The sequence below is a fragment of the Sminthopsis crassicaudata genome, chromosome 4 (assembly GCF_048593235.1).
Source record: "Sminthopsis crassicaudata isolate SCR6 chromosome 4, ASM4859323v1, whole genome shotgun sequence".
Classification (NCBI taxonomy): domain Eukaryota; kingdom Metazoa; phylum Chordata; class Mammalia; order Dasyuromorphia; family Dasyuridae; genus Sminthopsis; species Sminthopsis crassicaudata.
The window spans coordinates 350,773,966-350,788,431 of record NC_133620.1 but is presented as its reverse complement, the minus strand read 5'-3'; the positions used below and the strand labels follow the sequence as shown (position 1 = coordinate 350,788,431).

General features: G+C 43.2%; 1 protein-coding gene across 1 annotated transcript; it reads right to left on the bottom strand.

Annotated features, from left to right (window-relative positions):
• Window positions 1-7,842: 7,842 nt before the first annotated feature.
• Window positions 7,843-12,168, bottom strand: CSF3 (colony stimulating factor 3). The gene is given in 6 exon segments (XM_074264761.1): window positions 7,843-8,520; window positions 8,848-8,994; window positions 11,188-11,295; window positions 11,715-11,819; window positions 11,821-11,867; window positions 12,156-12,168. Coding segments are annotated over 6 exon segments (585 nt in total). The 3' UTR covers window positions 7,843-8,355.
• Window positions 12,169-14,466: the final 2,298 nt, after the last annotated feature.

Sequence of the window (14,466 nt, the reverse complement as noted above, 5' to 3'; positions counted from 1 at the left end):
GATTTCTGGGAAGACAGAGTTCCAGCACAAATGTGTTGTGCTGCTAATTCTGCATCTTTGGGAGGGAGCTCTTGTCTCTACCTTCCTCTGCAGCCTTTGATCCTTGGCTCGTCTTCCCTGTTCCTGGGATTTTTAGGGTCCTGGAGAACTCACCATCTTTTCAGTCATTCATTTAGCAAATATTTGAGTTCCTCTTAAAAAAACGCACTGTAGTTTTGAATGTCTTGTAAAAGGACAAATTGGTAAAGTGTAGCTAAAATGTTTTTACAGACACTGTAGAGTGCATTCCTATTGTGGTATTTTCTGCTCCCCTCAGTGGAAAATTGACCATGATATAAGAATCTTTAACTTATACCTTCTCTCAAGGATTTCTTCTGCTAAAATTCTGGATGCAAAGCAGGAACTCCAATGTAATAATAATAATAGTAGCTAATGTTTATATAGCACTTCAAAGTTTTCAAAAAAATATTTTATCTGAGTCATCCCATTTGATTCTCAGAACGATCTTATCTGGCAGAGTGAAATGAGAAGAACCAGGAAAACATAGTTCACAATAACAGAAAGATTATGTGATCAACTGTGATAGAGTTAGCTTTTCTGAGTAATAAATATTGGTCTAAGACAAGTCAGTAGACTTGGGATGGAAATGCCATTTGCATCCAAAGGGAGAACTATGGAGATTGAATATAGACCAAAGGTTAGTTAGTATTTTCACCTTTTTTGTAGTTGTTGTTATTTCCTTTTTATTTGTCGTGGGTTTTTTCCCTTTTGTTCTGATTTTTCTTTCACATCATGACTAATAAGGAAATGTTTAAAATGGTTACATGTTTAACCTATATTATATTGTTTGCTGTCTTTGGGGAAGGGGGAAATAAAGGAAGGAGGGAGAAAAAATGTTTGAAACACAAAAGTCTTACAAAAATGAGGGTTGGAAACTATCTTTACATATAACTAGAAAAGTACAATATTATTGGATTCAGAAAAAAAAAAAACAATCTTATCAGGTAAGTGCTCTCCCTTATTTTACAGATGAGGAAACCAAGATTGACAGAAATTAAATAACTTGCTTAGGGTTATACAAGTTCTAAGTTCCTTTGTCAGAATTTGAACTCAGGTCTTTCTGATTTCACGTTCAACACTCAGTCCACTGGATTATGGCCAAATTGTGGTCCAAAAAGAGATGATATTCTCTAAATATCAGTTAATATTCTAAGTACTGGTTTAGCCCCTTAACTTACTATAAAGATTCTAATTTCTTCAAAGAATTCTTCCTCCACCCATTTCTGCCCAACTAATCCAGAGCCGGGAAGAGCTATAAAGGGGTAGTCCCTGTTCCCTTCTGGAAATATGGGTTTGTTTTGGGTGGGGGCCAAACCTGGGCTGGAGCCTGAGAAATATGAGGCTCCCCCTTCCCTCTCCACCCTGGCACTTGATTCTTAGGAAATTATTTCTCTTTATTTACACTAAATGTGGTAGGGCCTCAGGCTAGGGAGAGGCAAGCTGGTATGCTTTGTAGGAAAGGGGCTATTTCTCCTTTTGACACAGAATGTATACCCTTTTCATCATTCAGTGGAGTCCTGCTGTGAAATGTTAGATTTTGGCATGATAGCCATTGGAGGTTCTTAGTCACCTGCAGAGTGTAGATTAATTGATATGGAGTTTTTTTTAATAGAACAAGTCTTTGGAGAGTAGGGGTAGAAAGTTTAATCAAAATAGTATTTTCCCTTTTTTGGGTACATATCACATGTTCCTTCCTGAATCTGCATTCTGTATTGTCCATGGAAAGAAAAAAAAAAAATACCAGTTCAGGGAAAATAACATATCAGTGAGTTGTGAACTATATAGGCAGTATTCCATGGCTTAGGTCCCTCTTCTTCCTCCCTCTTTACAATGAAGCAAGATGCTCTCCTTTTCTTTACTGCTACTAAAACTGCTGCTATAAATATTTTGATTCATATGGCTTCTCTTTCCTTGATAGTTTTAGGCTTTACTTGATGGTCTTCCTTACTACCCTGCCCACATTTTTTATTTCAGTGTCTGTTAATGACACTTCAAGTTCACCAACCTCAATGCCCTTGACCCTGCCACATCACTCAGCCATCTCCAGGGTGGTTACATGTTAGATCTCATCATCATCCTAAATTGTTCCACTTCCTAAACTTTGAAATATGACTGCTCATTTGCTTCCACATGTCCAATTACTTTACTCTTCCTCTTATTATTTGTCCTTTCTTGATCAGTGAGTTCTCTGTTCCTCCCTATTTCACTTCATCACAATCATATCTTTACAACTTCTACCCATTGCTTCTGGTTCTTCTGAGCTAAGTAAATAGGGCTGATTACTAACATGACTGGCCTTCAAGTACTCTGAAATGATTCCCATGTTCCCTCACCTCTAAGTCAGCTCTTCTCCAAGTAGATTATAAACTCTTTAAGGAGTAGAGATTGTCTGGCACATGGTAGGTGCTGAATAAATGCTTGTCCATTGACTGATTTTCTAAATTAAGTATCTCTAATTCCTTCAGCAGATTCTTAAATGACACTTGCTGATTACTATCGTGATTGCCCTTTTCTGGGTTCATTCCTGCTTATGAGTGTCCTCTTAAAAATGTGATGCTTAGAACTGAATGCAGTACTATAGTTATTATCCAATCAGAGTAGAATATTGTGCATTTGTCACTTTCATTGCCCTGCTCACTATTCCTGCCTCTTGTACCTTCAGAGTTTTTTCTTTTAAGAATAAGTTTTATTTATTTCATATATATATATATATATACATACATACATACACATATGCATTTCTTTTAGTATCCCATATGAGAACATTTTTACTTTTTTAAGACAAAAAAGAAAAAGAAACTGAAGAAAAAAATCAGCATAACTTATCAATACATCAAAAAAAAGTGTGAAAATGTGTACAATGTACAGTACTTGTGAACCATTCACCCATTTAAAGGGATTGGCTGGTGGTGTCTTTCTTTTTCTCTATTTTTGAATCTGGTACTTTATAATTTCAAAGGTTTTTTGTGTGATTCTTTTCATTTACTCAAGTGTAGTCACCATATTACCTTTTTCTTGTCTCTGATTATTTCATTCTGCATTGCTTCCTGTAGATCTTCTTATGCTTCTCAGTATTCATCACAACACAATAGTAATCCATTATGTTCATGTTCCTCCATTTGTTTAGCTATTCCCAGGTCTATAAACATCTACATTGTTTACGATTCTTTGCTATCACAAAAAGTGCTGCTATAAATATTTTTGTATATATAGGGTCCTGTCAGTTAGCTGGCTTTATGTATCTGAGGGACTGTCTGGAATAGTAGATGGCTCAGGCTTGTTCTCCCTGGCCATGAAAGGCAGAGTTGGGAGAAAACTCTGAAGGTACAAGAGGCAGATTTTGGTTTGTTCTGAGGCCCCATTTTCTAAATCAGGGCAATCAAAAACCACTGGATAGAACAGGCAGCCTCCAGCAGAGGCTAGATGATCTCTTGATGGAGATGCTCTTGTTCAGGTTCTCCTTGGACTGGATGGCCTCTGAGGTCTGTGATTGTGTCAGAGGAGATGGAAAAGGAGGCCGTGGTAGGAGGGGGGAGAGCCAGGAGAGTGTGGGATGTGAAAGCAGCAGTGTCAGATGGTCCTGAAGGAGGAAAAGGCCTGAGAACAGTCTGCTGGAGCTGACAACTAAGAGGGCTTTGTGGACCTGAGAGAGTGTTCAGTAGAGCAGTGGGACAGAAATTGGGTTTCAGTACAGATGTCCCCAAAGGAGGTTGTTCCTCCTGGTCCTGGGAATTGTAAGTTGTTGGGCACAGGGAAAGTGGTTGGTGGCCAGGGTTTGCCTGGTTCTGGTCCCTTTGCCACTGATGAGACTGGGAGGGAGGCCAGTATGGGCACTCGTTAAGGCCGGGTTAACTCCCACCTTGTGTCCATTCCTCTGTGCCCCATTGTCTCAGCTTCCTTCTAGCTGACCCCATGCCCTGAGAGAAGTGAGAACTGGGGGGCTTAGGAGTCTACTCACCAGGCTCTAGGGCTTCAGGTTATAAGCACAGAGTAAAGGTTGGTTATTGCAGGTAACTCCAGGCTCCTCCTCCCTTGTTGTCACCATCCCCCCTCTCCCCCAGTCTCTTCAGCACTGATGTCCATTCTCTCCCCCTTCCCCCCTCTTCAGCACTCTTGTTGGGTTGTTTTTGAGGAAACAGTGTCTTCAGCTCTGCCCTCTTCCCCCCTCTCCCCTTATGTACAGCTGACCGGTCCATGAACAGTTCTCTCTCAGCCTCTCAGCTGCACACAGTCAATATGAGGGACCCTCTGAACCGAGTCCTCGGTAAGTGACTTCCTTTCCTAAGCCTGGCCAAGTGGGCCCCAGAGGAGTTCTCTTCTTCCACCTTCCCTTGCCTGGTGGTGGGGACCCTCTGCTAGTCTTCTCCTGAATCCCTCCTTTAGTCCCCTGAACCAGATCATCTCCTCCTGTTTCTTCCCTTTTGCCTTCTCTTCTGTCCCCTCCTTTCTTGTCATTCTCCCTGAGCCCCCTTTCCTCTTGCTTTCTGCTTCCCCCTTCCCTGCTCTCTCCCTGCCTCTCTGCCCTCTTTCTTCTCCAAGTGCAGATTGCCCTTCATCCCTCTTGTGCCTCTTGTCTCTGTCCCTGCCCAGCAAATCTGTTCCTGCTAATCTCCTCCATCCTGGGGGCCAGGACGGCGGGGCCTCACACCCAGTTTGTGCAGTGGTTCATGGAGGAGTGTGTGGATTGCCTGGAGCAGGGTAGCCGAGGCAGCATCCTGCAGTTCATGCCTTTTACCACGGTAAACTTGGGGGCTGAGGTGAGGAATGGGAGGTGGGGGGCCCTGGACTTCCTCTTAGGGCACTGTCCTCTCTCTCACGTATCCCACTGAGAGGAGGGAGAGCTGGTGGCTCTGTTCTGTGCTGTTGAGGGTGAATTTGGAGAGGGGTGGGCATGTATCGCCAACACTCACACAAGAGGTGAGACATTTGTGTAATTTCCAAATTGTTCCTTTGATTTCCAGTTTAAGACTTCTCTGAACCTTTCTTATAATGTCCACGCTTTGACTTTGTTGTTGTTCAACCATGTTAAACTCTTTGTGATTCTATGGATTGTAGCTGCCCATGATGGTATTTTCTTGGCAGAGATACTGGAGTGGTTTGCCATTCTCTTCTCTAGAGGATGCTTTGTCAGGCAATCAGAGTTTAAATGACTTGTCTGGGATCACACAATTAGTAAGTGTCTAAAGCTAGATTTTGAACTCAGGTCTTCCTGATTCCAGGCCTAGAGCTCTAATTCAGTGAGCCACCGGCTCCTCCTTGACCACTGGTCATTTATCCCTGGAGAGCTTCTCATCATGCTTTAATTCATTAAACTGTAGAGTAAAACTTCCTCCTGACTTCTTCCTTTTCTATTTTCTAATTTTTTTTCCACATCCTAAGTATTTTTTTCATTTCCTCCCTTTCTCCCTTCCCCCATTGAACATAAGAAAAACAAAAGTCTTCTAACAAATGAATTTAGTTAAATAAAATCAAATCCTGTATTTTGCTTTCCCAGGTGGTAGTCACCTTGCCACAGGTGAGAAATACTTGTAACTTTTTATGCCTTTGGGGTCCATTTTCCACCCCATTTTCATTATAAATAATGTGCTATTCTGCTATTCCTTGTGAGTATTGGTGTGTGTCCTTCTATAAGTCTGGCCTACGCTACTCTAGGGAATCCAGGAGTAGCTCAATTCAATTTTAGAATCTCAGCTAAAGGGAAGGTATAAATACTACTTGCCTTTCTCACTGCCTTCCTTCCTCTCTCCTTCCCTCTCTTCTTTCCTCCCTGGTTGGACATTAGTTTCTACAGAAAAATTGGAAAGACAGGTTTCCTTTCTTTTCTTTTTTTAAATTTACAACTTAGATGATTATATTGAATTATTCTTTACACTGAGTTACATTTAAAAATAAATAAATTTTTATCCATAAATGAATTTAGAATTTAGCCACAAATTTAAAATAATTAAAATTTATCAGACCTAATTTTTTTCTATCTTTTTTTTTCTTACTTCTAATCTGGAGGGGATTCCACAAAGAAAGATCCTTAATGCTTAGATTCAATGATCAGAGAAACACATTGCCCAGCATATGTTTTCCACCATGACAAAAATCATTCTCAGGAATTTTCACTCCTGAGTTGAGAGTTTGCCTTTGGCAACACGGTAGTATCTATACACTTTTTCTTTTCTTTTCTTTTTTTTTTTTTAATCTTTTTTTTTTTTAAACTTAATTGTATTTTTGTAAGATTTTGAGTTCCACAGTTTTTCTCCCCTCCCTCCCCATCCTTAAGAAAGCAAGCAATCTGATATAGGTTATGCATGGACAATCATTTTAAACATATTTCCATATTAGTCATGATGTAAAAAATCAGAACAAAAGGGGAAAAACTATGAGAAAGAAAAAAAAACAAAGAAAAAGAAAAAAGATGAAAATAGTATGCTTTGATCCATATTCAGTCCCCATAGTTTTTTCTCTGGTTGTAGATGGCATCCTCCATCCCAAGTCTCTTGGGAATTAAGAAAGGTTGATTTTAACTCCTAGATCATTACAGCTAAGCACTCTAAAGTTCTTTATAATCCTGATCTGAGGAACTGTTCTAGCACAACTTATGTGGGATTTATTTTCTAGAAACTAGACAGGGAAAGGAAATTTGGTTTCTGAAGAGCTAGAAGAGGGGCAGTTGTTAGGCATGGAAGGGGAAAGGTAGCAATTGTGGCACTTTGTGCCAATGATACTGCTTTGGGATAAGGTGATTACCTGCCAGAGGCTGCTTGTCTGGGACAGAATTGAAATAAAATGTGGAGATGGGAAAGGAGGGTAATGAGGAAATTCTGAATCGAAGTGATAGCTTATACATGCATGGGGATGTATGTTTAGAGCCTACCTTGTCAAATGTTGCCACCATGGGCCTCTCCTCCATTCTGCTTTTGAGGCCCTCTCTCTATTAACCACCCCATTCTGTTTCTCCTATCATGATCACAGTTGTATTTAAATTAACAATTAAAAACCAACCCAGATAGGTTAATAGGAGCAGCCAGACTTTAAAGACTGAAACCCGGCTCCTTAATTCAGAAGGAATCAACAGTGGAGTAGGGTTAGATGGACTGTTGGAGAGTATCAAAGAAAGGGATCCACCTCTGGCTTAGATACTTTCCCTCCTTGGAAAACTATTGGGGATTTACTTCTCAGCTAAATACCAGGAATGAAAATAACAGGCCACTGTGAATGCCCTCAGCCTATACCTCTGATCTCCCATAGATACCTTATGCACACAATGAGATGAACCAAATCAGTTCCAACAGGGCAGTAATGAACTGAACCAGCTATACCCAGCAAAAGAACTCTGGGAGATGACTATGAACCACTACATAGAATTCCCAATCCCTCTAATTTTGTCCGCTTGCAGTTTGGATTTCCTTCACAGGCTAATTATACACTATTTCAAAGTCCGATTCTTTTTGTACAGCAAAACAACTGTATGGATATGTATACATATATTGTATTTAACTTATACTTTAACATATTTAACATGTATTGGTCAACCTGCCATCAGTGGGAGGGGGTGGGGGGAAAGAGGGGAAAAGTTGGAACAAAAGGTTTTGCAGTTATCAATGCTGAAAAATTGCCCATGCATATATCTTGTAAATGAAAAGCTATAATAAAAAAAAGAAAGAAAGAAAGAAAGAAAAAAATACCTTATGCATCCCTGAAATTCTTGAAAAGAAAATGACTCCACACTGAATCAGTAGGATTTCAGGCACAATTTAATAAACATTTATTTAAACATTTTAAACATGCCTACTGTGCTCTTTGCTGGGGAAGCAAACACAGAGATGAAAAACAGTGCCTGCCTTCAAGGAGTTGACATTCTCGGCATCTCCCAGCTAAAGCTTCCTTTGTTCTGTAGAGAACCTTTGCCATGGGGCAAAGGAAAAATCAAAGAACAGGATTGGACTGACCCTGGCAAGACCAATGAGTTAGGCCCTACCTCTAACCCAGACATGATTAGAGCTAGGAGAGTGAGCACTAGGACTCACCTAGGGAACATTGCTGTTTAAATATTAAACAACAGAGCATCTCCCACTTGGAGATGGGTCTTTTAATGGCAATACTTGGTATTTACCTATTTATCTTCCAGCCCCCAGGATGGCTGGTTAGGATTTTCTTTTGCTGTGAGCAAGGAGACTAACTGTGACCTACAGTGGGATTGAGGGGAAGAGGGGGCAATTGAGAACTTCAGTCCCTTTCCCCTTTTAAATATCTTCCTAAATTTAAATATATAAATATTAAATAGGGGATAAATATGGGGTTAGCTCAGGACTGGGAAAGAAGTCTCAGGGCACGGTATGCCACCTCCAGGAAGCTCTGTAACTGGCTGAAGATGAGGACTCCCCCTGCTCGACGATAGAAGGAGGAGCTGAAGGTGGGCAGGACACCCTGGGTGGGCACTATCTCAGGAGCCACTTGAAAATCTTCCATCTGTGAGAGGAGGAAAGAATCAGAGGTTGAATATGGAGAGGAAGCCAGCACATGCATCCCAGGGCCTTCCCAACACTGCCCTTCATGGCTAACCCTCGAGAGAGTCCTGCCTCTTCCACGAATCCCAGCCCTCCATGACCTACAGTAGAGATGGGTTCATTTTAGACCTTTAACCTATACCTCACCTAGCAACCCTTCTAAATATGACTCTGCTGAAAGAACAAAAACATCCTTTCATATCTATAGCAACAGGAAAGGAAAAGAAAGGATGTTCGTTGGACACATAACAGACTGTGTCGGGAAGAGTCACACAGTACTAAGTCTCACCTGTTGCCAGATGCTGGCAGCGAAATCGCCAAGGTCGAGCTGCAGGGTATCCAGAGTGGGAGCCAACTCGGGGGAAATGCCCTCCAGTGCTCTCACAAGCCCCTGGGAGAGCTGGAGTCCTTGGTGCAGCTGATTCAGGCAGGCCACCTAGGGTTTGTCAGAGTGTTAGGACAAAGGGCCCTGGGCTGGGCAGAACCCCCCCCAAACCCACATTCCCTCCAGGAATTTCTCAAATCCCCATCTCCCCTCCCTAACCCATTGTCACTGAGCATAAATTAGGTGAAATCCAGACAGTCAGGTGGTGGTTGTGTGGTTTTGGTTTTTGCCAACCACTCCCACGGAAGAAATGAAGAATTTCTATTCTCCCATACCTTCCAGCCCTGGTTACGGAGATTGGAGAAGAGTTTGAGGGCACTTACTAGTTCCAGAGTTTGAGGGCACTTACTAGTTCCAGAGTTTGAGGGCACTTACTAGTTCCAGAGTTTGAGGGCACTTAAGTTTCAGAGTTTGAGGGCACTTACTAGTTCCAGAGTTTGAGGGCACTTACTAGTTCCAGAGTTTGAGGGCACTTACTAGTTTCAGAGTTTGAGGGCACTTACTAGTTCCAGAGTTTGAGGGCACTTACTAGTTCCAGAGTTTGAGGGCACTTACTAGTTCCAGAGTTTGAGGGCACTTACTAGTTCCAGAGTTTGAGGGCACTTACTAGTTTCAGAGTTTGAGGGCACTTATTAGTTCCAGAGTTTGAGGGCACTTACTAGTTCCAGAGTTTGAGGGCACTTACTAGTTCCAGAGTTTGAGGGCACTTACTAGTTCCAGAGTTTGAGGGCACTTAAGTTTCAGAGTTTGAGGGCACTTATTAGTTTCAGAGTTTGAGGGCACTTATTAGTTTCAGAGTTTGAGGGCACTTACTAGTTTCAGAGTTTGAGGGCACTTAAGTTTCAGAGTTTGAGGGCACTTACTAGTTCCAGAGTTTGAGGGCACTTACTAGTTCCAGAGTTTGAGGGCACTTACTAGTTCCAGAGTTTGAGGGCACTTACTAGTTCCAGAGTTTGAGGGCACTTACTAGTTCCAGAGTTTGAGGGCACTACTAGTTCCAGAGTTTGAGGGCACTTACTAGTTCCAGAGTTTGAGGGCACTTACTAGTTCCAGAGTTTGAGGGCACTTACTAGTTCCAGAGTTTGAGGGCACTACTAGTTCCAGAGTTTGAGGGCACTTACTAGTTCCAGAGTTTGAGGGCACTTACTAGTTCCAGAGTTTGAGGGCACTTATTAGTTTCAGAGTTTGAGGGCACTACTAGTTCCAGAGTTTGAGGGCACTTACTAGTTCCAGAGTTTGAGGGCACTTACTAGTTCCAGAGTTTGAGGGCACTTATTAGTTTCAGAGTTTGAGGGCACTTACTAGTTCCAGAGTTTGAGGGCACTTACTAGTTCCAGAGTTTGAGGGCACTTACTAGTTCCAGAGTTTGAGGGCACTTACTAGTTCCAGAGTTTGAGGGCACTTATTAGTTTCAGAGTTTGAGGGCACTTACTAGTTCCAGAGTTTGAGGGCACTTACTAGTTCCAGAGTTTGAGGGCACTTATTAGTTTCAGAGTTTGAGGGCACTTACTAGTTCCAGAGTTTGAGGGCACTTACTAGTTCCAGAGTTTGAGGGCACTTACTAGTTCCAGAGTTTGAGGGCACTTACTAGTTCCAGAGTTTGAGGGCACTTACTAGTTCCAGAGTTTGAGGGCACTTATTAGTTCCAGAGTTTGAGGGCACTTATTAGTTCCAGAGTTTGAGGGCACTTATTAGTTCCAGAGTTTGAGGGCACTTACTAGTTCCAGAGTTTGAGGGCACTTATTAGTTCCAGAGTTTGAGGGCACTTACTAGTTCCAGAGTTTGAGGGCACTTACTAGTTCCAGAGTTTGAGGGCACTTACTAGTTCCAGAGTTTGAGGGCACTTACTCGTTCCAGAGTTTGAGGGCACTTACTAGTTCCAGAGTTTGAGGGCACTTACTAGTTCCAGAGTTTGAGGGCACTTACTAGTTCCAGAGTTTGAGGGCACTTACTAGTTCCAGAGTTTGAGGGCACTTATTAGTTCCAGAGTTTGAGGGCACTTTACTAGTTCCAGAGTTTGAGGGCACTTACTAGTTTCAGAGTTTGAGGGCACTTACTAGTTCCAGAGTTTGAGGGCACTTACTAGTTCCAGAGTTTGAGGGCACTTTACTAGTTCCAGAGTTTGAGGGCACTTACTAGTTCCAGAGTTTGAGGGCACTTACTAGTTTCAGAGTTTGAGGGCACTTACTAGTTTCAGAGTTTGAGGGCACTTACTAGTTCCAGAGTTTGAGGGCACTTACTTACTAGTTTCAAGTCCTGACTGTAACAGTTTTTCACGGACGGCCTGGGGATGCCCAGATACAGACCAACCAAAATCAGCTCCTCTGGATGGCACAGGCGGTAGTCAGCACACTGGGAAGGCAGGGATTGAGTCTTAGCACGTATATCATACTATCTTGATGGCAATGGATAGAAAATATTGAATTTGGAATCAAGAGTTCAAATTACTCATAGCACGTGGCAAGGTTAAACAAATTCAACTTCTCTTAATATCCTGTGCTGCAAAATGTGAGCTTGAACCAGATAATCTCTTAGGTTCCCCCAGCTGGAAACTATGAGATCCTTATCTTCTTCCTGCCTTCGGAAGCTCCTGGGTTTCTCTCCATCTCCACGGGACGGTTCCTAATGCTCCCATTCATTGGGTTTCCTGGTCTCTATTCTAGCTCCTCCTATTTTCTGGTGTTCTCTCCTGGGCTCTCTCAGACACTACCACTTTCACCCCGATCGGCCCCGGCTCATTCATTCTCCTATCCCCTGCCTCCCTCTCTCACCAATCTCTGCTGCAGCCCCTCGATGTCATTCTGGATCTTCCTCACTTGCTCCTGGATTTGGGGGAGGAAGCGCTGGGGCAGGTAGCTGGAGGAGTCCAGGGGGGATGGCCTGGAGCTGAGGCCAGAATGCACTCAGCCAGAATAGCAGCAGGGCTGGGGAATGAGAGGGAGGAGAATTGTCAGGAGGGACTTCCATTACAGAGGGGTTCCAGTCCCCCACCTCAAGACCCCAGGACAGCTTCCATTCCCAACATCCCAACAACCATTCCATTCCAGTGTCCCCGATTGTCTCCACCTCAGCCATCACAAAGCCAATGGGAATCCCCGCTCCCAGATCATTCAGGTGCCTTTCCTAACCTACGGAGTGTGGATAGAGAAATAGCCGAGGCAATTCCATCTTGCAAGATGAAGGAAGAAGGGCCCTTATGTCACCAGACTCACTGGGAAGCTTCATGGGGCTTTGATCTCGTAGATGATGGGGCCTGGGCAGCAGCAGGAGGTCTGGTCGATGGGGCCTGGGTGGGTCAGGAGCTGCAGGCGCTGGACTGAGTCTGGGACTGGCTGCTAGGAGCCTTTATAAGATGGGTCATTCAGAGAGGAAATTACCTGGTGCTGAAAATTCTTAGTAATGACTTCCCAGGTTTATGCAAATCAATGCCCTAGACAATGCTTTAGGGTGGAGTGGGGGGAGGGGGAAGGGCAAGGGTCTGGTACACGGAGGGTTCAGTTTGCGAAAACTTTGTGAAATTTTGGAATATCTCATCCTCTTTTGACGTCCTGTTCTCCCTTCCTAGCCCCACCCTGACAGCCCAGAGATGTCCTGGGGCTTTTTAAGAGAACAGTGGAATTGAGCGCCTGATAAGAAGAGATCCAGAGAATAAGAGATAGTGCACAAGGGTGACAGAAATTGAGCCAGAGACTGAATGGAGGCCAATAAGGACTGATGGAGGCTGAGAAGAAGGACCCTTTGGGATCCCCCTGATCTTTTATCTCATTCCAGTCTCTTCCTGCAGCCTTCCTCTCCTCCTTCCCCCAAGCCTGGCTGGATTCCCTGGCTAAGAAGGGAAGGAAGAGTTCCCTGGCTCCTATCAATCTCTTGTTCCTCGGGCTTTCCTGAGTCTGGCTGTCCACTCTCCCTGTGGAAATAACTGCATTTCTTGCCTCTGAAATTGGGGCACATAATGGGAACACATAAGGTGACCCACTGCCATGTCCTAATCACCCCTTCCCATCCCACCCTTCCTCTGCCAGGCACAATTCCAACCTCCAAGCTGCTTCGAAGCAGGTTGTGCCGGGAACTCCCATAGTAAGTGCACATCCCCCAACCCATGACTCATTCTCCTAAGCCCCCAAATTCCCCAGCTGGCTGGAACCGGATATCTATCCGGATGAAGCAAGAATCACAGTGGCTCCTGACCGGACTGATCATATTCTCCCTTCCCCCAGCACTCATCATCTTCCTGGAGAGTCACAGGGACTGGGTCCCAGGCTTGCCCCTTTCACAGCCTCGTTGGTTAAGAATTTTTCCCCCAGGAAGGAGTTTGCCAGCTCCTTGCTGTGTGTGTGTGTGTGTGTGTGTGTGTGTGTGTTGAAAGAGCAGGGGAATCTGGCTTTGGAAAATGATTTGGGACAGGGTTATAGGATGTGGTCTTCCCCATCTTGTGCTCCATGCCCAAGAGGAGCTCTAGCCCCTCGAAGAGGGCTGCCCACTTTGAGCAGGATGGTTCCTGGGGCTTTCACTCCACCTGGTGGCCACTCCTGGCAGGATTCATACAAACCCTTGACCTGGGAGCTCTGGTCACAACTTCCCAGTCTTAGTGGACAAATCATTTCACTTATTCAAGTCTCAGTTCTTTTGGAATGTTGATAACACACTTTCAACCTCATTAGGCTACTGAAAGGAAAATGCTTTGTAAATGAAAGCTCCTTGAATAATATCAGGTTGCCTTTGTATTCCCAGCATTTACCTGTGCTGACACATAGTAGGTACTTAAGAAATGGGAGACAAGTATTCATTAAGCACCCACTTTGTGCTCATCCCTAAACGCTGTACGGATTATCTCGTTCGAACTTCACAAATCCTCGAGGCCATTATCAACTTCCTCTCTCTGAGGCAGATAGAAAAGTTAAGTAATAAGGATAACTAATAGTGCCTGCTCTCTACCAAGCACTCTGCTAAGTGCTTTATAAATATTACCTCATTTGATCTTCACAATAACCATGGGGAGTAGGTAGTATTATTTTTATTTTATCTTGGCAAAGTTGGTTAATCGTATTATTTTAGTGGTTATTCATTAGAAGGAGTAAAGGCTTGTGAGATATTTCCAAAATGTTTCCAGACTAATGTATCCGAAAATGTAATCGAGTTTTATTTTTCATCTATTAAAAAAAAAAAAAGTCCAGTGTGGTCCCACAGTAGCTAACATTTTAATCACAGATTAAATAATTTGCAGCGGAAAGGAAAATTGGAGAAATTTGTAAATAAATGGAACCAATGTTTCACGTGTCCATATAAATGAATTCTACAATTTGAAAAGAATCTTTCCTCAAAAAAATTATTCTCATTTTACAGATGAGAAAACTGAGGCCGACAGAGGTTAAGTGATTTGCCTAGCATCATACTGTTAGTAAAAGCCTCTCTGCGTTGTGTGTGTACATATGTGCATATATACAAAGACAGACAATGAGACAGAGACAGAGGGAAGGGAGAGGGAATGAGACAGAGGAGAACAAGAGAGAAGTGAAGCTTTTA